This window comes from Pangasianodon hypophthalmus, chromosome 18, assembly GCF_027358585.1.
Source record: "Pangasianodon hypophthalmus isolate fPanHyp1 chromosome 18, fPanHyp1.pri, whole genome shotgun sequence".
NCBI classification, from domain to species: Eukaryota; Metazoa; Chordata; class Actinopteri; order Siluriformes; family Pangasiidae; genus Pangasianodon; species Pangasianodon hypophthalmus.
This window is the reverse complement of record NC_069727.1, coordinates 10,696,485-10,721,080: the sequence shown is the minus strand read 5'-3', so window position 1 is coordinate 10,721,080 and position 24,596 is coordinate 10,696,485. Positions and strand designations below refer to the sequence as shown.

At 39.6% G+C, this 24,596-nt stretch overlaps 1 protein-coding gene across 2 annotated transcripts in view; it reads right to left on the bottom strand.

Annotated features, from left to right (window-relative positions):
* Positions 1-24,596, bottom strand: part of plxnb2a.1 (plexin b2a, tandem duplicate 1) — a 97,557-nt gene that overhangs the window by 22,653 nt on the left and 50,308 nt on the right. For both annotated transcript variants that reach the window (XM_026922855.3, XM_034313135.2), the window contains exon 3: positions 195-1,306. In XM_026922855.3, the coding sequence (XP_026778656.2) occupies positions 195-1,304 (1,110 nt within the window). In that variant the 5' untranslated portion in view covers positions 1,305-1,306. The remainder of the gene's footprint in view (positions 1-194; positions 1,307-24,596) is intronic.

Below are 24,596 nucleotides of genomic sequence, written 5' to 3'. Positions count from 1 at the left end.
TAATTTATGTCTTGAAACATCCATTTTTTCCCCACTTACCTCAAATTTCCCCCAACTTGATCATTTTCCATTTTCCGCAAAAACTGATTTTTAATATTAAACTATATATAAATTTCAATCACAAATGTACACACACTTGTTTTTTTAGAAAATGAAGGAAAAAATGAACATACAGCACAAGCCTACACACTCACCTCTCTCTTGGGCAGGCAAAGCTCCTCATTTTTGGTGGTGTAAGGTGAGGAGACTGCTTTTGGCTTTTTGTCGACGTATTCTGCTCTATAACATGACTCCATGGCCTCTTTGAGCCTGCGGTTGATGCTGCTAAGAGGATACATGCAGAGTGCTGAGTCCAGGCCGTCCGCTTTGCTGAACACAGCGAACAGCACCTTGTCATCTGCTGGTAAAATGCCGCTGGAGCTGAGGTTTTGGGCAAGAATTGGCCCTGGAGAGGTCAGGTATGCTGCTTGCACCTTGTTGTAGACATTGTCTGTGCCCATGTTGCAGTTGAGCTGAAGCTCTATGTAGGAGTAGTAATTCTGGTCGTTATCGCACAGACGAGCCACGAAGCTGAGCTTGCGGTTATCGTTGATGTCCACTGCGCGAGAGAACAGAAAGTAGACATGGCCATTGTGCTTGAAAGCGTAGCGGAAGTCGTGCTGGTAGCGCTGCATGTATGGGCCTGCCTGCACCGTGGAGGTCTCCACGATGTTCTCAAATATGTCCATGTCACCATTCATTTGCAACAGACGTGTGCTCACCAGCTTCACACTGTCTGAGCTGCCATAGCCTTGGCCTACTAGGAAAACACTCAGCTCTTTGTCTTTGGTAAAGGTTGAGATCACACCCACTACGGAGACTGATCTGTCTGGCGTGGCCACATATGTCTTCTCTCCCTTGGTGTCACTGTAGTACACTTGCTGCTCAACGTTACTCAGATTGTGCAGGGAGCAGATGCCACGAAAGATACTGCCGCACACCACCAGTGTGCCGTTTGCCGAGTTCACCAAGAGAAGCTTGTTGACGTTGTGCATTTCCACAGCCTCGGCGCAATGGGCAGTGATGGGTGGAGTGCAGTTTGGGCTGTCCTTCTTGGGGCCTGTCTGAGCTGTACTCTCCTTCTGTAAACTAGCGTTCAGCTGGTAGATGGCGTCGATGGCACCCAGGTAGATTCGGCCTGTGCGGGGGTCCTGGACCACTGTGTTGATGATGGTGGGGGAGGAAAATTGTGGGTGAGGCTCATCGCAGCGAAAGCGGGCAACAAACAGCAGCATCAGGAGTGCTGCCACACACCACCACGCCATTTCTAAAAGAAAGAGAGAAAGAGAAAACAGCTGAAACCATGGGACATTTCACTTAAAACCTTTTAGCATAAAGAGCAAACCCTATGCCTTAGAGCCACTGGTAGCAGGTGTTAGGTTATGTACACTGATGTTCAAGTTATAATTTGCTGAAAAAGAATAATGTGCAGTTTAGGACAACCTTTTTATTCCACCCACAGACATATGTTATGTACATGTAATAAAAACAGGCTTGTCATTGTTCATTAAATTATTGTTTACTAAATTAATTGAGCTGCAGCTATTTTGTCCGAAATTTAATGTACAAATTATATATCTTTGGATAGTCCACTAGATTATTATGCATCGTTTGGAAGTAGTGTGAGGTAGAGATAAACAAGAAAACAGAAAACAAGAATCATCATGAGTGAAGCTGAATATGAGGAAACCATAGCACACGTCTAGGATGCTTTGACTTATTTTAGTCAAATATTTAGTGTTATGGGACACACAGTATTAGAAAGCTTCATCTGAAATGATTTCTTTAAAGAAGGTGTGTCAGATGGTACAAAGTACACTGGGTGATATTAGAGATTTATTTTCACACAGCCAGAGAGCAAAGGGCACTGACACGTTCTTAGTGATGAACATTGTCTACGTCGTTCTTGCGGGAGTAACCCAGTCTCAAACGACAGCATGTGAACTATAGAGGCTGGAGAAAGAAAACGCCACTCATTCCTGATAAACGACTGGTACTATACTCGCACACACTCGCACACACTCGCACACACTCGCACACACTCGCACACACTCGCACACACTCGCACACACTCGCACACACTCGCACACACTCGCACACACTCTATTGATGATGAAGACAGGATCAACACATTGCCTTACTGAAGATTTTAAAAGCATGATCTAACCCCCGCTAGGAGAAATTCTTTGAGTCGGTGTGAGGCTGATTGCTGTGCAGAAAATGTTGATTACTTTCTGCCCCGTCATTTGTTCTGGATTTATAATATTCACAGATGGGTTTCAGTCCTCCTGCTTTTATATGCATTTTCAATTCAACCTCCAAATAAAAAGAGAAAACAAAACAAAGTTTTGTTTTTCTTGTAATTCATGCTGTCCAATCAAAACTGTATTGCTGGCTCACACACAGTATTCCCGGAATAGGCTCCGGATCCACTGCGACCCTGAAAATGAATAAAGCGCTTACTTAAGATGAATGAATGAATTTATCCATGCTGTTATGTCTTTATTCTGTGTTTCTTCAGCAAATATATTTGGAAATGTCCTATGAACATGGGTTTTGACAGTGGACAATTTACAAAAACGACAGGAAATGTGCCCATACTCCAGCATTTACATAGTCCTAATGCTCATTTTTAACAAGAGAAAGGATCAGCATCAGTGTTCTACATCCCAAGATTAAGTTTAACTCAACACATCCCAGACTATGTGTGTAGACATTTGGTCCCTGTAAAAATATCTTAAACCTTTTTTTTTAAATCGTTATGAGGATTTGCTGCAGGTCTGATTGCACATAAGTGAAGTGAAACACTTTGTGAGTGTCATAAAGGAGTGTGCAGGTGAAACATTCCCTTCACAAACGGTTTGAAGGAACGCCCTCAATCCTCTTGGCCGTTTCTTGCGTGCATGTACGTGCATGTTTTGTGTCGCACGAGATGGCCTTTCGGGAAGAATGTGATGGAAAGCTTTGTGTGAGACTGAAACTGTGTCTGTGTCTGTGTCTGTGTGTGTGTGTGCGCGCAGATGAATGGATTATAGAGAGGTGGATTTGTGTGTAATGGATGTGTCACTGGAATGGAGCAGTTACTGTACTTCTCTGTGTTTTTGCGTGACTTTCACAGTCACACCCTGTATGGAAGGTCAGCTAACAAAACTCTATTCTGTGTGTGTGTGTGTGTGCTGTAAACTTGTAAGCACAGTGATGTTCAAGTCAGAGATTTGTAGCCTACTTTCTGCAAGATGTGCACTGATCTTCATCACTCTCTGTCCTTCTCTCTCCTCTCTCTCTCATATTCTGTTTCTCAGTTCAATTCACTAAGCTTTACTGGCATGACTGTATGGATTTAGAGTGTTGCCAAAGCATTACAGAGAAGACAAGAACTATTATTAATAAACAGATTGGTTATAACACTGAGTATCCATATAAAAAAATTAAACATTAATAATAATAATGGCAATAATAATAATAATAAGAAGAAGTAAAATTTCTTAAAGAATTAAATGTGTGTGTGTGTGTGTTTTATTCACTGCCCCTCAGATTTTGACAGGCAGACATGTACGGTCCTGTTAATATCTACATAAACAAATACACAAATATCCATCTCCCTGCTTCTCTCTCTGTCCATCTCTGTTTCTCTCGCTCTAGCTCTCTGTGTCTGTCTCTCCTGTTTTTCTCTCTCACTCTATCTGTGTCTCTCACACACACACACACACACACACACACACACTCATATCCAGCATGTTTCTCACTCACACCTTGTCTTTTAGATCCTGAAGAGCTGTATTGTCTGTCAGTTTAGAGTGATAAAAATGTGAAATGTGATAAACCCATTTAATGCTGCTGCTTGGTGCTGCAGAGAGGCAGTGGCTCTGTGTTCCCATTCTCGCTAGCACTTTCCATCCTCTAATTAGGTGCTTTTGTGGACAAGGTGTGAGGTTGACTGACAGGGTTGAGGGATAGAGTTATTTAAAGTTGGATGGGATCAGAGCAGCTAAAGCTTCTACACATGTGTGTCACTGAACAAAACATCATAAACTCTGCTCAGAGTCCAACAGAGGGAGTGACAAACTGAGGAAAGCCAAACTGTACTTACTGGCAGAGGGTAATGGTTCTAGTTCCCCTGCCCTGTGTGTGTGTGTGTGTGTGTGTGTGTGTGTGTGTGTGTGTGTGTGTATGCATTCCCGCTGGCTGCAGTCATGGGGGGATGAGGACGAAGGTTAAAGTAATTACTCTTTGCATACACAGGAAGCACTGATGAGAATTGACAAACAAAAAGATCTTCAATGCAGCAGCTGTAATAAATTCTATAAAGTGTGTACACGTGTATGTGTCTGAGAATGTATTAATCCCCATGAGGACAGGAACATGAGGTGGTGTGTGAGGTTGTAGGGAAATATGGCTAACGCATAAGGAAAAGTGCTAGAGTAATACACAAGTGTGTATGTTTCGGTATTTTCTACACTGAGGTAAGAATTGAAGGACCTGGAAACATCCAACTATAGAAAAAGTAACTAAAATGTAAAGCTGACACAATCAGTTTGTAACACATCATCTTGCGTGCAAAAGTGTGTTGAACATTTGGGATCATTCCTCCCATAATGGCTCACGTTTGTTTAAAAAGCTTTGTTATGCCAATGTGTTCTGCTCTTTCCTCATTAAGCACAAGGCCAGTTCATTAAGAGGAGAATATAATGCCTGTGGGCTGATGATTCAGCTTAGTCACCTCCCTCTCTCTCTCTCTCTCGCTCTCTCTCTCACACACACACACACACACACACACACACACACACACACACACACACACACACACACACACACACACACACACACTCACTCATAATACTATCTGTGAGGTATTTTCTGTACTGTGTATTATGTAGCTAAATAATGATATGTTAAACCCTCATCTTAACCATAATACATGCCCATAAACTTACACAAGTTCACTCACTCTCTCTCACAAACGCACACACTCTCTCTGTCATACTTCCACTGACTCTTATTTTATAATAAATAAATAATGCTGTGTTTACACCCGATTCTAACCTTAATGTCAGAGAGTAAATATTTGGGCTCTATAAATCTTTCAAATAAAATATGCACTTTTGGAACAAAATCTATTCTTTGTGAACAGCCAAATGTCACAGCAATCTCCAACTTTATCATTATAGGCACATTTGGTTCTCACAAAGGACGAAACACACACACACCCAAACACGTACACACAAACACACACTCATCACTCTCAGTGGGATGTGGGGAACAGCAGGCATGCTTATTGAATTTGCCCCGTTATTGTGCTGAGCTTATAATTTGCTCACTGCTTCAGTGCTTCACACAGGGCCAGAATACAGAGAACTTCTCCAAGTCCATTGACCAAAATACACACACACAGGGGGAGAGAGAGAGAGAGAGAGAGAGAGAGAGAGTGAAAGAGACAGACAGAGTGAAAGAGATAGAGTGAGAGAGAGAGACAGTGTGGGAGAAAGACAAAGTCAGAAAGCAAGACACAGAAAGAGAGAGAGAGAGAGAGAGAGAGAGAGAATTTTTGGAAGTTAGCTCCTCCTTTAGTCAGTAAGCAAACAATATATGTATATATCTCGCTCAGGCTCACTCACACTCACACACACACACACACTCAGCAGTAGGTGATATTGTGACAACAGTTGCTGCCAGATGAGCCGCCTTCCGGTCACCAGTCTTCGCCTGAGAGGTCATTTCCGCCTGACCTCTCGCTTGGTGTAGCACAGAACATCAACCCTGAGCACTAACCAGATTACAGTTAGCAATGCTTAGACAGATGGAAAATAATCTCATGTTAAACACTTTTCTGTTCACTGAATATCCATGAACAGCTTTAGTGTGTCAGAGCAACATGCAAACGGTTAATACTTAAGACAGGACACTTTTATAAATACCAAGAAAATACAGTCAGACAAAAACTATTTTCCTGCCATCACTTCCAGTTAAGAAATCATGATGGTAGCAGTAAATCAGGAATATCTCGTTTATGAGTACAACAGAACAGGACGAGTATAAACATCACTGAAGCAGGGCTGGGCATTATTCCAAAAAAAAAAAAAAAAAAAAAAAAAAAAAAAACCTCAATTTTTTTCAACTTTATTAATGATTTATTAAGTACTTGCAACCCAAAGCTGAACCTGAAGGTTGTGGGTTCGAGTCTCAGGTCCAGCAGGGATTGTAGGTGGGGGGAGTGAATGACCAGCGCTCTCTTCCACCCTCAATACCACGACTGAGGTGAGACCCTTGAGCAAGGCACCAAACCCCCAACTGCTCCCCAGGCGCCGCAGCAAAAAAGGCTGCCCACTGCTCCGGATGTGTGTTCACGGTGTGTGTGTGTTCACTACTGTGTGTGCACTTGGATGGGTTAAATGCAGAGCACAAATTCCTAGTATGGGTCACCACAAGTCACTTCACTATTATATATAAATTGCATAACTTTTCAAAGTTTTTTATTTATTAGAATTGACTTTGCAAGTAACAGCACGATCTACAGCAAATAGTGCAAACAATGGTTCTTTTAAATAAAGAATATTAGGAAAAAAAACATAGTGTGCACTATTTGCTATAGATGGCGCTGTTAATATTTTTGCACAACTTAGTGAACTCTTCTTTCTCGACAGAGTAAATGCGGACCATGTCTTTTGTGATATGAAATGCCACCGCAACTGAGAAGTCAGTTGGGGTATTCTTCTCAAATCCGAGATCCTTCCCCATTTATGGACTAACTTCAAATCAACATGGCTGCGCACAGCATCAGAAATAAACAGAGTAAAACTTCTTACCTTTAACTGAGTTCAACTGTATATACAAGTATTAGCTTTAGATTAATCAACATACAGACATTCTGTTAAATCGAAAAACATTGACTATACAGTCCGCTGTTTGAGAAAGAAAATATACATCACTCATTCGAGTTAGTTGCCTTGCTTGTTGCTAACAAAATACAAATATGGGGGTGTCCATTTCTTCACTTCATCTGTGGAATGTCCCGAGGTCGAAAATGACGTAATTTCCAAGAGCGAATTACTGCTTAGGTTATATTTTATATTTCACATAAACTTGTTCATGTGACTTTTCAAACCTGTACCAATTCCATATCTCTGAAGTGATGTGTTTATCAGGATAAGAAGGCCGTGTTTTTCCTTCGTATTGGTTTAAACTTTTAAACAGCATTAAAAAATTTTAATATGCATATACATATAAAATGCACAATCTCAATTAGAACATTTTGAAAATGGTGTTAAAAAATTAATAGGAATTAACTGAATTAATCGTTAAAATTGCCCAGCACTACACTGAAGCACCTCAGGGGCAGAATTCTTGTTAAAAAGGCTGCAGACTGAGGGTCAACCTTTGGTCATATCACAGTCGAGTTAGGATTTTATTAGACTTTTAGCCAGTTACAATCTTCCTATTTATTTGTGATTAGTTGCTGTAGACTGAACCTCTTTTCATTAAAGCTCATTCAGCCAAGAAGTTTATGAGAATCTATGCTATTCCTGGGACATTATTACTGGCAATAAACCTGGGGTATAAATAAGGATTTCACTAAAACTCTGACAGACCTGGTCATACAGAAGCACTGTAAAATAAAAGAGCACAGAAGCCACACACATGTATACTCCTTTAATGAGCTCACTGTTTACAGACCACAAGATCACAAACCTTTTAAAACACTATGAGTAGGGATCAGTCTGAATGCCAGATACTTCTCACTTAAGTTATGTGCATTAAAAGGATGAAGGACAAAGGATAAGGTCTACAACAGAATAATAAATAAATAAATACATAAATAAACAAACAAATCTTCTGGATTAGCAATTATGTTTTGCCTGCATATGAGAGCACTTCCTTTTCTGCTACTGATATCAAAACTTTGAGTATCAGCTGATACCGTTATCCGTCCGATACTGTTTTCTAAAAATTACTGAGCTTTAATGTCTGTTTTTTAAACCGAATCACTTCACAGTTAAACTCTTTCACACAAAAATCACTTACATTGTAAATATTATAAACTATAAATATAATCAAAGCCACTTTAACAAAAGAAAAAAAAAGTTAAGTCGCTGTATACGAAAACATTTCCTGTTCGAAAAAAAAAAAATTTTTTTCCAAATCCAATTCCAATCTTTGCTGCTTGTTACAGAATCGGATCTCTCATATATTTTCTCTGCTATCTGAGCCACCTTTTTTGTTGGTACTGGGTATAGGATCAGTGGCATTTCTAAATAAACCAGGCAAATAAAGCAAACCAGAACACATGTGGAAATGAATTAAAGCACATCTTTCGTCAGAGAGTCAAAGACTTCTTCAAAGTAATTTGAAAAATTGAAAAACCTGTAAGCACTTTGAACTAAAGAAATGCTGCTGTTCGAGACTCTATATTCAGTGTGTCCAAAGAGAACGAGCCAATGCTCAGGCAGAACAATGATTAAGCAAAAGAGTAAAAGAGCGAGTGGGTGTGTAAAACTAGAGTTAGTAGGAAAGAAGGATAGAAAAGAGAGAGAGGAAATGAATAATAAAGTAAAGGAGCCAGGCAAGGCTTGGCACAGTGCAAACAAGGAGGCCTTTGTGCACGTGTAGTGAAGTGATTGTGCTCTGCAGCGAGGCTGAAAGACAACACGACCACTCCAGCCCACTACTACAAGCCCCCTTCTCTTTGTACAATACTCAGTGAGCAGCAAAATGCTGTATTGTGGCAGAACAAAAGCACAGAGCAACAGTGTAGCTCCACAGTATTTCAGCCTGAGTGAAGCAAAAGCCTGAACTGAAAAATGAATGAATGACATGTAAGAAATATTTTAACCCGCAGTCAGAGGGTCCAGATCACAGAATGCCCTTAGTATACACCTCAGGGATGAACATTTCACCAGAAGAAGCAGGTTTCAGGTCTGGGCCATTGTTTTCCTTTATTCGTAGTTGCCCAGCAGACAAGTTGGTTCGACAACCCGAAAAAAAAAAAAGAAAAAATTGTCTTTGGCAAAATAAACGATAAAATAAATGACAAAATAAAGATGCTAGCCAGACTCTTATAATTCTTCTGCTGCTGTGTTGACGTGTTGTGCGTTGTGCGTTCTGAGATGCTTTTCTGGTCATCACGGTTTCACTTCTGGTTAGAAGTCTCTTTACTGTCAATATTACCAGCAGTGCTGAGACCCGAGACTGTACACTCAAAACTGTAATACTGGCTTATAACATGAATCTTTTACACTGTTCCGCACCTATTGACAACTTCTGGAGAGGCAGATGGCAGACTGTGAAAGACTGTTACAATTGGTTAGGTTTCGCTACAAAATTCATACAAATTCATTTTTATCTTTCAAAGAGTACAAACAAATTTCTACATATACGCTCAAGATACATTTCTCAATGCAATTTAACTCAAAAACAGTGAACGTTCTGCAGCGTTTACACTTGAGCAACAACGGCATCAAACAGAGCACCACTATTCTCCTTTATTCACTGTGACCATTGACTACAGATGTTTAACACAAGCTTGCACACACACCTCAAAGCACAGTGATTTTACAGAACAAAGAGGATAGAAACAACATTGGAAAGCTGTGAGTGAATTTTAAAATGACCCAAACACACCCTTGTAGCGAGAACAAACATATTTGTCCTTAGGTGTAACATTATATGCTGAATATTACATTTCCAATTACTAACAGTTGATGACTAAATGTATACAATGAATGAATCATGGCTCACAATCGGCACACGGCTGAGGAATCGGAAAATGATGGATTAAGAGGGATAAACAACTACTTCCAGGAATAGAAAAAGGAGCATGTCATTGCTTAAAACAAATGCAACAGCTTTCCCGGTCCATAGCACTAATTCTTACACTACAAAATTACACCTGAATTTAATAAGAAGGATATGAAACAGATGAACAAAATGCACTAATTGCTATTTTAGGTATTAATTCAGAACTAATCTGCTACGGCCAGCATACTGCATGACCCATTTAATTATAAAAAGGCTCGAGGGAATAAATCCACCTAATGTGGTACTCTTCACCCTCTCTCTTTCTCCATATGTGTGTGCGTGTGTGCTCCCGCTAAACCTGGATTACTGGATGAATTACTGTAACCTGTTGAACCCACAATCCGGAATGAACAGACCACTTTTAAAACTGATCAGACAGATCTCCTGAGCTGTTCAGAAAAACTGCATGGACAAACTACATTTAAAATTAAATAAGGAAGCAACAGTCATTCTACAACCACTATTCAAAAGTAGAGAAATTGCAGATTAAAGACACCACAGGATCATTCATGTCAATTCAGATAGAGCTGTTGCTGCATGTGTCTGCATGTTTGTTCATTCTTTCTTTATTTGTTGCTTGTGACCTAAACACCAACATCTGCAAACTATTTTGGATGAATTCTTACATTAAACTGTTTCATTGAGAAGGGAAGTCATGTTTAAGATTTAATATCTGCAGAAATATTATTTCTAGCCATAATAAATTTGGCAGACATAAAGAGAAACTTGTTTTCTATCTGTCTAAATGCTCAGAATTCACTAAAATAAGCCTTTTTTTTATTATGGGGCCCTCAAAATGGGAAAAAGTACAAAATTTCCAAACCTGAGTGATATTAGGGGCTTAAAGACCCACTTTAATAGAAAGATAGGATGTTTTTTTAATTAGAAAACATTATATTTTTCAGGGGAGTGAAATGTGTATGCAGAAGGGGGTAGATAGCACTATTCCTCTGAATGTGTTACGCTGTCATATGATGCAGCATGTTCAGCAGTTGGAAAAAAAAAATGCGTTTAGTTGACTTCACTTGTCTCAGAGGAAGCAGGTGATGGCTTTCACCCTCCCTGGTTGGTAGCTATCGTAGGATAGGGCAGACCTAGCTGGTGGGTGAAGCTAAAATCAAGAAAATCAGAAAAAGCAACCTCCTGATTTAGGCAATGCCCACTCTGGAGTTAAATCTGAATACAGGTACAAATACTTGGAGCACTAAATAGTTACAGACAGTGGCATTCCGTTACACCTCTACTGTTGGAAATGCATAATACATTTTTTCCTCCACTCCGTTCCAGCCAAACGTTTTTCAGTAGCATATATACTAACTGATCATATGTTATTGTCAAGCTACCTCAAATCAACAGCATGATGCTCCTAGCAGCATTCGGACAGAATGTAGCCTGCTTTGTTTTCTCATATACACGATATAGATTACCAGCATGAGCAAATTACTTCTACCTTTCTTTTCTTGCGTTACATGTTTGTGTTATGACTACGCCGTGAACCCCATGAAGATAAAACGTAAGGCTTAATACCGGCTGTAGCTGTCACTGTAATGGCCAATTTACTCAGCCTTGAGGATCACACCCCTTCCTTTTCCTTCTAACCTACACCCAGTAAAGACCCAATGTAGGTGATGTAGACCATAGCAACTAAAAGAAATCTAAAGTATCCATCATTACGTAGGTGCTAGAATTGTGAATTTAAACACTAGTCGAAGTACATGAATTTAAACACTTCAGTACATGAATCGCTGATACAGCTTGTATAGCAGAGCAAAAACTCTGAGACAGTTCTTTTTCACTTTCCTTTATGCTCCAATATGCTCTTTCTGAGCTTCATCTAATGTTCAATTGTGTGTGTGTGTGTGTGTGTGTGTGTGTGTGTGTGTGTGTGTGTGTGTGCGCGCATGTATTGAGCACATATCTCCAAATATTAGTGTGTTCACCTCCATTAGAATTATGGTAATTATCCACTCAGAGCCTTTGATTTTTCTGGACTTGGAGATTTTTGTGGTTTCCATGGCAACACTTACAATGCCAAAATGGATATACAGGCCACTATGACAGCTAGGTTTAAATTGTAGTCAATTTGAACCTTTCAGACTAACTCTGTATTTCACTGCGACAAACTATTCCATTTGAGTGCGATTAACAGTGTGTTGGACTTTTAAAACTTAAAACTTACTTTTATGTTTGCTACACTTGCACCAGTGCTGCTTGTTCAAAAAAGTTAACGTTACAAAATGCATCTCCTGCAGAGATTAGAAGCCATGTCTTTGTTGTGAAATGGTTCGTGTGTGTGTGTGTGTGTGTGTGTGTGTGTGTGGTATCTGGATAAGTATTTTATCTTGGTATTATCTCGTCTTAGTGTACCTATTCCCAACAGCACATAGCTGTGTGTTTGTTTTTCCATTCTATGGCAGAATGACACAAAGGGTCACACACACACACACACACACACACACAAAACAAGAAAAAAAAAAATGAAACACACACCCCTACACAGGATGACATGCTCATTTCATCATCCTGAGACGAGTCACAGCCTCTTGCTCTTTCCCCTCTCTCTGTCATTTGCTCGTTCTGTCTTATCTCTCAAATTCATTCCACAATTGCTTTTGCTTTCAAAAACAACCCTGACAATCGTTCTGGCCATGAGACAGCGTGTGTATCACATATTTACATTCAGAGTGCACGGACAGATTTACATGTATTTGTGTGATAAAGTAGATATACAGTAAATTCAGCAAATAACGCAAACAATAAAACAAATTTTAAAAAAAGAATAGGTATTAAAGCTAAACTGTTACTCATAGTAATACTTAGGGATGCATCAATACCAGTACTGGTATCAGTCCAAAACAGTGCTCGCTTACTCTTACTTGCACAAAATGCTCTGATGCCAACATCTAGGTGACACAATGTGGTGTAAGTCTAGTGTACACTGCAGTGTTAATGAACAAACGACACAAATTGAAAGCAAACTGAATGTATTTCAGGAATAATGAAAGCAATCAAACTGTGCTCGGCAAAAATATCAAGAGGATGCATGAAGTACATTTCCTGCCCAATATTTAAACCAGGAAAACAAACAGAGCTAAATAAAATGTTCTGTGACATCCCTGATTGATCAATACTAAGTAGGTTACTTGTTTAGATATCAGTATTGATCTCAGTATCAACAAGTAGCAAAACACACGTACACGTACTCATATGTCTGGAAAAAAAAAATGGCATCAGTGCATTCCTTTTAATACTTTTATTACTTGATTTACTGTAGGTTATATTAATACTTTTATCACTCCTACCAATATTACTGCTTATGTTAAGTAAGATTAAGTGCACAACTGTTTTGCCCTGTTTTTTTCTTAATCGTAATGAATAAAAACAGGACACGTGAGCTGTTTAAGTGGTTACTGCCAAACAGTCAAACTTCCGTGAAGTACCAGTTTATTAATTAGTCATTCATCTTAAAGTAGCACTTTTAGTTTACGTTTAGTCTAAAGGCTGAATTATACCTGCTTTTAACTGCATATATATATATATATATATATATATATACACGAAAAATGGCTGCTGTGCGTATCTCCTGCAGTCGCTGCTTGTGCACGTTCACAGAAATTAACACTACGAGTCCACATGGTGCAACAGCAGTGTAAGTAGTGAGGGCAGTACAGCACCATGTGACACTGTGTCTGCAACTGACTAAATAAAAAATGCATACTTATGTACTATCCTGCACATATGACAACGGAGGAAAGAGAGCGGTTGGTGTCTTTTCAACGTCGCTGTGCATGAAATTGCTAAACATTTTACAGTTCATTTTACAAGATGTTTTGGCTCTGATGTGCCATCTAGTGGATGTCGCTTTTAATCCTCCAGATGTACATAAGAAAAGCAAGCGTGTGAACAATGTCGCTCACATTGCCACTGCTTCTATTGCCAGGCCTAAGCCCACCTTTATGGCTAGTAAGAGTCACAGACACACCCCAAACCCCACCTATCAAACCGCTCTGCACGTAAGAAAAGATGTGGCGCTGTTCTGTTGACATTATAACTCATTAAGGACTTGTTAAGGATATATTTTTTTTAAATAATGCTCAGTAGTGACTAGTACTTTTACTCTATCTAATCATTCACTTGCTGAAGCTTTAATGAACTGACAAAATTAAAAATTACTAACTAGACAGACATCATCTGAGCTTTTTATGCACCCTGCACAGATTGAGAACCGGTGTGTTACTACAATGATTTATTTAGTAACTACAGCATAACTATTAGAAAAGATATGTAGTTACAAGAGAACTTTGGTGTCTGGAGCTGGGGAGTTTAAGGAGTCAAAAACAGGTAGAAGATAACAGCATGTGTCTGATCGATAGAGCATCCAAACGCTTAGCAGGTAAAGTCCTAAAGGCTGCTTCTGTGATTACAATAAACATGGAGTTTGCATACCACAGGAATTCACAGCCACTCCCTGTGTGTGTGTGTGTGTGTGTGTGTGTGTGTGTGTGTGTGTGCAGGTGTAACAGGCTGTGTTATTATTGCTTCCTGTTTTTGAGTGCTGATTGTTGTTCTGAAATCAGTCACAGTGATGACGGTATGAGATGTTTGACAGATTTCCAAAGAAGGAGAACAATGTATTACTAAGGGATAATCTCACAGTGGAACTAGTTTCTTAGAAAACAAGAGGGCAAGAGATTACACTACCTCCAATGAGATTAGACAGGATTTCCTCTTACCACAGAGTATTGTAGTCTTGGTTTTTCTCTATTAGTTTAAATTATTTCTAATTTCCGGCATACTACATTCATGGTAGAGATTTGCACTGGTTTACTACTCTATAGCCCTGGAAATAAGCACATGCTTTAAAAAAAAATGTTCTTACTCATCAACCCTGCCTCTTTTTAAGTTAAATGCAACACTGAAGACAGACACACCTAAACACTGAAATGATGTACTACCTGCTAATTCATGGTAACTGTAGGGTGGCTATGCAGGTTTAGCCGATGGCTTAAGAATCATCAGGCAATCAAAGTGCAGCAATTTCCAAGGTTGTTTTAAACCACATCTTTAAGCATGTGATCTGTGTAAGCTCATGATTATCTAACTCACAATTCTTCCAGAGCTATTGTATGTCAGGAGACTCTAATAGTGCTGATGATATAAAACAACGCAGCCAATTCTGTAAAAGTTATTTAAATATAAATACTAACATTGCTCAAGGACTGACATTTCCACCAGACCACTTCTTCCTAACCTTTTACACACTCATCAGAGAACAAGAGCGTGAATGGATTTCGGCTGTCCCCAGTCATATGCGGGTGAGTCAACACCATACAATTCCTGACATCGGTGTTTTCTATATAAATCCAAACCAGAAAAAAGAAAACAGAACCACACGGATGCAGTCCTCCCCCAAATAAGCAATCTTTCCTGGATCTTCCAAAATAGAAACAAGGAGGCTTACTCGTCGGTTTTGTGGGTTTCAGTGCTGCTTAAGTCTGATAAAAACAGTCAACATTATATTTTGCCTACATAACAGATGCACTAAACAAGTCTCCACTGATCATTTCAAAATGCAGCGGCAAAAAAAGGACAATGACTTCTATAAAAAAACAACAACAACTATATTAAACCACATTCCCAGGGGTGTTATTCCCATTAAAATGACATAGTTTGGCCTGAGCTCTCTTATTTTCTAACTCTTTCCTTTAATGATACTTGATAGACATTTATGTTAATTACTCAAGTGCAATAGAGTACAGTCCCTAAAACTGCAACAGAACCAGTGCAGGTCAAAGATCTCCACCACTTATCTCCACTATGTCCTTCATAGTTCATAGTAATGTTCCTTAACCGTCACAGTAATACATCGTGAGTGGCCTCTTTCAGTTCACTATAAACGTTAAAAAACAAGTTATAAATGTGCATTTACTTTAAACGAACTTACCAGGGAGGCTGATGTGATTAAACTACTATTGTTAATGCAGCTTGTGTGGCAAGAGTGGAAAATACTTGAGCAATTGCTCTGCTTTACTTTACTTAATTACTACTTTGGAAGATGTGCAATTTACTTCAGTATTACTAAAATTGGATACTTTCACTCTTCCTTAAGCAAATTTCCAAAGAAAACATATACATACGTTTTGCTCCTTGCATTTCATTTTGACCTTCAAATTAGTGGCTGCAAATGTCAAATGTCATGAGATTTTTCTTGCTTTTTTTCCTCTCTCGCCAAGTACCATTCCCATTCTTTCTTTCTTTTCACATTCACATTAGTGTCAAATGAAACTTCACACTGTGCTGATTGGTCTTTGAGCAAAGACTAGCAGCACCTATCAATTGACGCAGCACACCCCACCTGCACCTATTTTTTAAATTACGCCTGCCACAAATAAAGGGCCAGCCTGGAGTCACGCTTGAGTAGCGTCTGCAATCAGCAAGATGCACATTCTTGGCCATACCTTAATAAGATGTTGTCTTATACCGGAGTTACCAATGATTCACAGGATGAGATGTCGCTTTTGCCTCGGACATAAAAACTGAAATATTAGCATTCGCCATCAAATCTAATGAAGCATGTTGAAGTAATTACTTTTGGTAAATCTGCTAGCTAGCTAAGTTTGTATTCATTACTTCAGTGCTTAGTATTCATCCAACAGGGTTATTAAACATTAGCTAAGCAGCAAGCCAAATTCTAGGTTTGTCTTGGGAGGATATTTTCCTCATGACAAACTAGTTAGTCATACAGGGTTGAGTATCATGAACTCATGGTCAGCTCTTTATTAGGTTTAGCTTTGAAAATGTGAACATGTTTAAATGTACATAAGTTTAATGTTAATGGAGTACAATTTTGACACAGTACCCATATTTTTACTCAACTACAGTTCCTCTGTCATTTTTCTACATGCTAAACACAAATGGAGGGCATTGCAAATAGGCAACATATTCATTTTAACTGCTGAAGATCTCTACCAAGAGCTTATAACTCCTGTTACTAAAGCATTAAACAACATTTAGAAACAAAATGATCATCATCCTGTGTTATATGTGTAAACTCACATTGACTTCTCCAGATGAATCCACCAACTGGTTCTATAGTGGAGATGTGTATGCAGAGCAGACTGAAACTGACTATAACCTGCTGACCAGGCTGAACACACAGAGGGAAGTTGTCTAGAACACTGGGCATTTTCATTTCCTTAAATGAAAAATGATATAAATAGGACAAAGCTTATAAACCTACAAACAATGAGGCATGCATTTAAGAAATTTGGAATGAAACATTAAACAACTAAATGACTAAAAAAAAATTATATGAATAAATAATTCCACTATTCTGAAATCCTGAGTTCCCAAAGAGTTTTCGTGACTGTCTGTCAGAAAGAGCAGGCCCAGCCATAATTTTTAGGTACTAGGTTAAACAAAAAAGCAACTAAATTTATCATCACTGCTGTCACTGTGAAGGTTTTTAGTGTGCCGTCAAAGCCTTTTAATGTTCGTTTTGAAGTTCCTGAGGTAATTCTACTCAGTTAGATAGAAGCTTATGAAGTAAATCTGGCAATAAAAGATACAGGCTGAACATGACAAGCGAACCTTTAGAGTACAATGTGCTGTGCTGAGTAATTGTAATTCCTACAATAATATCAGTGCTCTTTAAGACTTAATATATTTAGTCATACACAAAGTTATTATTATTTTATCTAAAAATGATGCCTTTAATTATCGTTTCAATTAAATTAAGAACAAATGTGCATTTGCAGACTTGCCAACTTGTACGTATTGTATTAAGTCACATTTCATGATGGGCGTACACTGCTATTACCAAAAAAACAAGCAAAAAGAGCAGTCTTTTTTCCTTCCAAAAAAAAAAAAAAAAAAAAAGACAGATAAGCCACCTGACACATAATCTAGAATGACTGACAGATGCACAGGTGTTTTGAACTGTCTAATATTAGCTGACACCCTGAAGCCCTGCCTGCTTCACCTCATCTCTCACAGTAATCTCTCATCTCCTTGATGATTTACCTGCATGAAAGATGCTCTGAAGTGCATCACAAATAATGTTAATGGTAATGATAATTATCATTACGCCCAACATTAATGTGAACTACAGTTTCTATCTTATGCAAGTGATCTGTGAAAGGACTAAAATGAAATTTTAATAAAAAATTAAGTTTAACTTGAGCTTCGGTAGCTCAAATTGTCACACCTCCTCAAAAAGCCTTAGTAAGACACGTTGAACGTTACCATAGAGATTACAGCTGGTTAAACCTCCTAGGTTCACAGCGGTCAGAGGTGGCGTGCTGCCCGCTGTTCCCTTTCAGTACGGCAATCATCATTATTATCAGAACGAGAGCGCTGCCTCGGTCTGCTCTCACCCACTCGCACACTCTGTGTCTTTCATAAATGCATACACGTTGCATCATGGCTTTATCCCGAATGTCTACCCCGACCCTGACCTGATGTAATGCTTGAATTAAGTACTACTGAAATAACGTCTTCCATTTGGAATACAAAGGATGGTTCAAAAATGAACCATGCCAAGCAAGTTCCAAACTTCCACAAAAATGTGAGTCATACCCTAAAAACAGAAGCTGGAAGGAAATGCTGAGTTTACTTTCTATTTTTAAAATGAAATTTTGTAAACGTGGATCAGCCATGTGGGTTTTATCCACTGCTACCAATTTGCAGCTTTACTAGTTGAGTGAGTGCGTTTGCTGAAGCATTGTGTGGGGCTGTACACAAATGGACACACAATCATATGCACACAAGCTGAGAGAACATCTGGAAAACTCTGATAAAGGCATCCATTATCTCAGTTCAATACAGTAAGATTCAGCTCTATCACTAAACACACACCAAATCAGATTCAGTAATTCAACTCTACCTCAACATTGTATTTAATTTCTCAGCTGGAGTCAGTACATGGATATTTACACATCAGCATACACCAAGCCGCCATAACATTAAATCCACCTGTCTAATATTGTGTAAGTCCCCCTTGTGCTGCCAACACAGCTCTGACCCGTCGAGCAATGGACTCCACAAGACCTCTGAAGGTGTGCTGTGGTATCTGGCACCAAGACGTTAGCAGCGGATCCTTTCCTTCCTGTAAGTTGGGCCTCCATGGATTGGACTTGTTTGTCCAGCACATCCCACAGAGGCCAAGTCAACACCTTGAACTATTTGTCATGTTCCTCAAACAATTCCTGAACAAGTTTTGCAGTGGGGCAGGATGCATTATCCTGCTGAAAGAGGCCACTGCCATCAGGTAGGTGGTACGTGTCAAAGTAACATGCACATGAATGCCAGGACCCAAGGTTTCCCAGCAGAACATTGCACAGAGCACCACAGTGCCTCCGTTGGCTTGCCTTCTTCCCATAGTGCATCCTGGTGCCATCTCTTCATGGGCACTCTGACCAGTCTGCAGCTACACAGCCCCATACGCAGCAAGCTGCAATGCACTGTGTGTTCTGACACCTTTCTATCAAAGCCAGCATTATCTTTTTTAGCAATTTGTGCTACAGTATCTGGGATTGGACCAGATGGGCTAGCCTTCGCTCCCCACACGCATCAATGAGCCTTGGGCACCCATGACCCATGTCTCCGGTTCACTGGTCGTCCTTCCGTGGTCCACTTTTGGTAGGTACTAACCACTGCATACTGGGAGAGTATACCACACAAGACCTACTGTTTTGGAGATGCTCTGGCCCTTGTCAAAGTCACTCAAATCCTTACGCTTGCCCATTTTTCCTACTTCCAACACATCAACTTCGAGAACTGACTGTTCAGTTGCTACCTAATATATCCCACCCCTTGACAGGTGCCACTGTAATGAGATAATCAATGTTACTCACTCCATCTGTCAGTGGTTTTAATGTTATGGCTGATTGGTGTAATAGCTAATGCTGTGTGTGTGTGTGTGTGTGTGTGTGTGTGTGTGTGTGTGTGTGTGTGTGCGTGCGCGTGTGTGCGCGTGTGTGTGCGCATATCTCCCAATCCTATTCTGGCAGTGTATTGTATGCTGCCTGAAAATCAGATAGCATTGTTAGTTTTGAAATAAATGATGCACTGGCATCAATAATCTGTGCGTTCTTGTTTCTGAAAGATTGTCTATCGTCCATGCATGCTAATTAAACCGCCTAATAAAAATCATACTACAGACAGAGACATCATACCTCAGCTGAAATGTGCTGTGTAGCAGGAGGAGGGATTCAGAAATATTCGTCATATAAGTGTCAAACATGCATACCAAATGAACATTTGTTTTTTATAATATAATGTAATAAAACTTTCTTGGCACTCAGGCTACTGCTTTATCCGCTCCTATCTAACAGAACTAACAGAATGACCTATGACAAGGAAAAAAAAAAAAAAGAGCCAGAGGAAAAAGGTGGATATCTTACAGCAGAATGAGACAAACAAAATACAAAAGTCATTATTGCATTTACATTGAACTCTTATTTTTATGCGCATGGTGTTTCTTAAGAGTGGTTGCATGAATGCGTGTGTCTGCAAAATTAATGGATATGGGTGGCAGGAGGAGGAAGGCATGTGGAAAAATCAATGGCCTGTCAGAGTCGAAACACCTCTGCCTGCAGTCGTTCTGCCACAGGCTGACAGCTAATTGTTTCTCGAGCCCTTGGCAGAGACTGTCACAACGGTGTATTATTATCAAAATGGCGAGTGACACGCTGAAAGGTCAGTGGAATTGTTATGTGTCATACCTGTCTGTGACCGAAAAGGGTGTGACAAACAGAGAGTGGGGGGAAGAGAAAAGTGACAAGGAGAGGATCAGGGAGAGAGAAGTGGAGGAAGAGAAGTGCATGTCATAACACTGAGGCCTGAGATGACCGTAGAACAGGCTATGAACAAGCAGTGGAGGAGGTTTACGAGTCAATTAAAGGCTTGTAGTGAGCGTGCGCTCTTTGTCCAAGTGCACTGCTCTCACTGAAACAGCTCCTTACAGAGGCCCGCTCTCATGACTTCTGACCTCAGAGAACTTCTGAGAGAGAGTGAGTGGGGGAGAGAGAGCGCGATTTGTATATATTATTTGATCTGGTTAGCAGGCAGGAAGCTCTATGCTTCAAATATAATACTTAACTTGTATCGCTATGACCCCAGAAACTGGCAAATGAGCTGCATCACATTGGCTATTAACTCTTAAACTCAAATCGTACCTCCCTTGAAGTCTGTATGCTCAGAAAAGTAACCATGGAAACCAAAGTCAATAAGCAACTCTACCACAATGGAAGAACACACTCCTGCTTAATATTGAGGGTTTTTTTCTTTCCAAAGTTTAAGTGTGCTACAAATTATTTTCTTGTTCATCAGTGTAAATCCTGGCATCCAGGACACTTTATCTAATTATAAGAGAGACACAGCAGTTCTTGCAATCTTTATCTATCCCCTACTCGGGCCAATCGCAACACAGACTGTTTCATTCTGTTTCATTTTAGCTTCCATTAGCCCTGTCACAGCTTCCCATCACCCTCATATCTTTCTTCCTTCCAGATATTCCGTCAGATGTTGATCATGTATGGATTTGGGTTCCTCTTGTCTCAAAATAAAAAATCAAAACCTTTCCGACCACTTGAGATGACAATGATCCCCCAGCCTGCACTCTTTACAGGAAACAGAACCACTAAATCATCTTGATAATGATGTGTAACACATGATGCTATATTAGACCAGGGAACAGATTACAGCAGCAGGGCAGCCATTACGGCTGAGTGAGCATGCACATCCCTCACCCTCCCACAGAGCAGTGAAGAGAGCGGGACATGTCTCTTTTTTGACATTAGCCATTTCTTCTGGCTCTCCCACAGGCTTTGCAATTAGATTTGAAGCACCGAGGCTATCCTAAGCAAAGCACTTCCTCTATTCTGTCTCTCTGCTTGCCGCAAATTCTGCATCGAGTGGACAAGCAAAATGGCCCAATATTTCTGGGTTGATGGTTTTAGCTAGGTCTGATCTGATTCTGTAACATGAAGAGCTCAAGCCATAGAGAACAGCACAAATTATAGACAGCAGAACACCAGTCTCAACTTGAAGGACACAGTGGAACACAGAGCTATTACACCTGCATATACGTGTGTGTGTGCGTGTGTGTGTGCGCATGCGTGTGTCTAGGGAGCAAGGGAGAGGCAGTCTCCTAAGCAGTGGGTTTAATTTCATGTAAATTGATCATTACTTGCCTCCAGGGTGCCACACACTTGAGAAACAGCGGGACATTATTCAAATGAGCTCCTCTATAGCTGTAAAGTGTCGAAATCTGCTGCATTCCTCTTCACCATCCTTCCACCACTTCATTAAACCCAACAAAGTCATCATCCAGTCTGGACAGATCTACCGGATGAAGCATTTAAGCAGCATTGAGGTGCTTCCTAAACCACAAAACATGCATGCTTGTTCATCAACCAGACAAACCTGTCCACATCCTCCCTGAAAGTTGACCTGGGTTTTAAAGCTGCCTTGTAAAGGAACTGGGATCTAATAGACAACAGGAACAAAGCTTCTGTCCACTGAAATCACACCTCAGTTCCTTTACACAAGAAACCTAACGTTCTGCATGTCTGGACACGCGCGCACACACACACACACACACACACACACACACACACACACACACACACACACACACACAGACACACGGACACACACAGACCAAAAAAAAACGACTGTCATTACACTCAGTGCACAGCAAAAAATATCTCAGCAAGTGACGATATCTCGCATAAAGGAAAAGTTATCTAATACTTCTCATTACGAGATCTTGTATAACAATTATGAGACGATAAAGCCTATTTCTAGACATATTTACTCATTTCTAGCTTAGAATTTTCTTATTCTATTGGCAGCTCATATTGCTTCTTTCTAGAAAACACTTGAAATAAACAAAAATATCAGCCAATAGAAAAAGACTATATTTAAGCTTGAAACTAACAAAGAGAAGTATTAGTTGAATTTGCTGATATTCTGGATCTCTCTACTTGTTAAGGTACCTTTTTTTTTTTTTTTTTTTGCAGTGTGTAGCTACATGATGCTACTGCAAAGCCATGACAGTGGTACTTCCCTTCTTACTTTTTTACTTACTTAATTACTTAACAGCACCTTCACTCATCTCTGAATGCCTGATAAACTGCACTCCAAACTGCGTCTTAACATCATCTGGGGCCAACCTTTTTTTGTCAGCTGAACTCTTTCACCCTAAATCATTTGTTTCAACTACTCCAGAGATGTTAAGCAGGGTAATGTTAAGTGAATCTTTCACTTTTTGAAAAAGTTACAGCTTTTATTGCTGTTTTAGTCTATACAACACTGCCTTGTTTGGTTTTATGGCCAGCTTTTCATGTTTTGTTTCCAGATTTCTTTGTTAGAAAGCTGCTTCAAACGTCACGCACATGGGAAAGGGGTTGGCCTTGTCGCTGTCCGTGATCATAAATCCACATTTTAAATATTTCTCGCTGTACTTTCTGAACTTCTCCTCCAGTCAAACTTTTGTCGTCTAATACGTGCTTGTGATTTTCTTTTAGTGACAGTGTATCTCTCCATTTTAAGCGATTTTAAGGAGTTCTCAAGATAATGATGCTTTCAGCCATGAAGAAGGATTTAGCTTGCTAACACTGTAATTTATGTTTAACTCTCACTGCAGTGCCATTACAAACCCCCAGCAGGGAAATCCTGATCTAATGCTAGTCTTCTCCACATTCAACTTCTGAAAGCTAAAAAGAAGGATGAAGCAGCTTTTCTTGTTTTTATGCACCAGAGATCTAGAGCACATTATCATTAAACATTCATCAGGCTATGAGCCATCTATGAGTGATTTTTAAAAAAATAATAATAATAATAAAAACTAAAGCTAAACAGCTTTTTTCCCCACTTATCTTTTAACTATTTGTTTTACTTTTACTGGCTCATTACTTTTATATTATTCTACTTTTTACACAATTTTATTATTATTATTTTATATAATTTAGATGATTATTTTATTTGTTGCTGGTATTATTTTTAATTACCTATTATTTGCATAATTTACCATTTTGTTTTTTGACAACCTTTTTTAATCCTTCACACTGTACAACACTCTGCCGTAGTTAAATCAATTCCACTGATTTTTAAATTCTGCTTCTCTCTGTGCATATGAAAAATATTCTTGTTGGTGCTAGTGCTAGTATGTGTGTGTGTGAGAGAGAGAGGGAGAGGGATAATGTTGACACTCATATTCTCATGACACAATCCAGGCCAGTATGAAGTGTCTTTCCTTATGTGGTGGTTATTCTGGTAGGTCGAGTGCTCTGCCCTTACAGTTTAATAAATCCCAGAGTGGAAATCAGCTGAGAAATGCACATCTGCTATTAACATAATCCACAAAGGTGAACTGGAATACTCTTTTCCAATATACCACACACACACACACACACACACACACACACACACACACACACACACACACACACACAGAGAGCAGGACATAAAAAGAGACGCACAGACACACACACAGACACACACACAGACACACACACAGACACACACACAGACACACGGCATGTTCTGTGATTGACAGGAGCTACATGACACAGTCAAAACCAGGATGCAACCATTTGAAAAGCAGTTTGATACTGAAAAATAATATTAATGCACCATGGTCTTTATCTCATTCTGTCAGCTCTGAAACGGGAGAAAGGAAAATGCTGTAAATGTCACGCAGCCTTCAACTTCTGATACCTCTGAAATATAAATCAAAAAGGGGAAGTTTTGATTGCAGA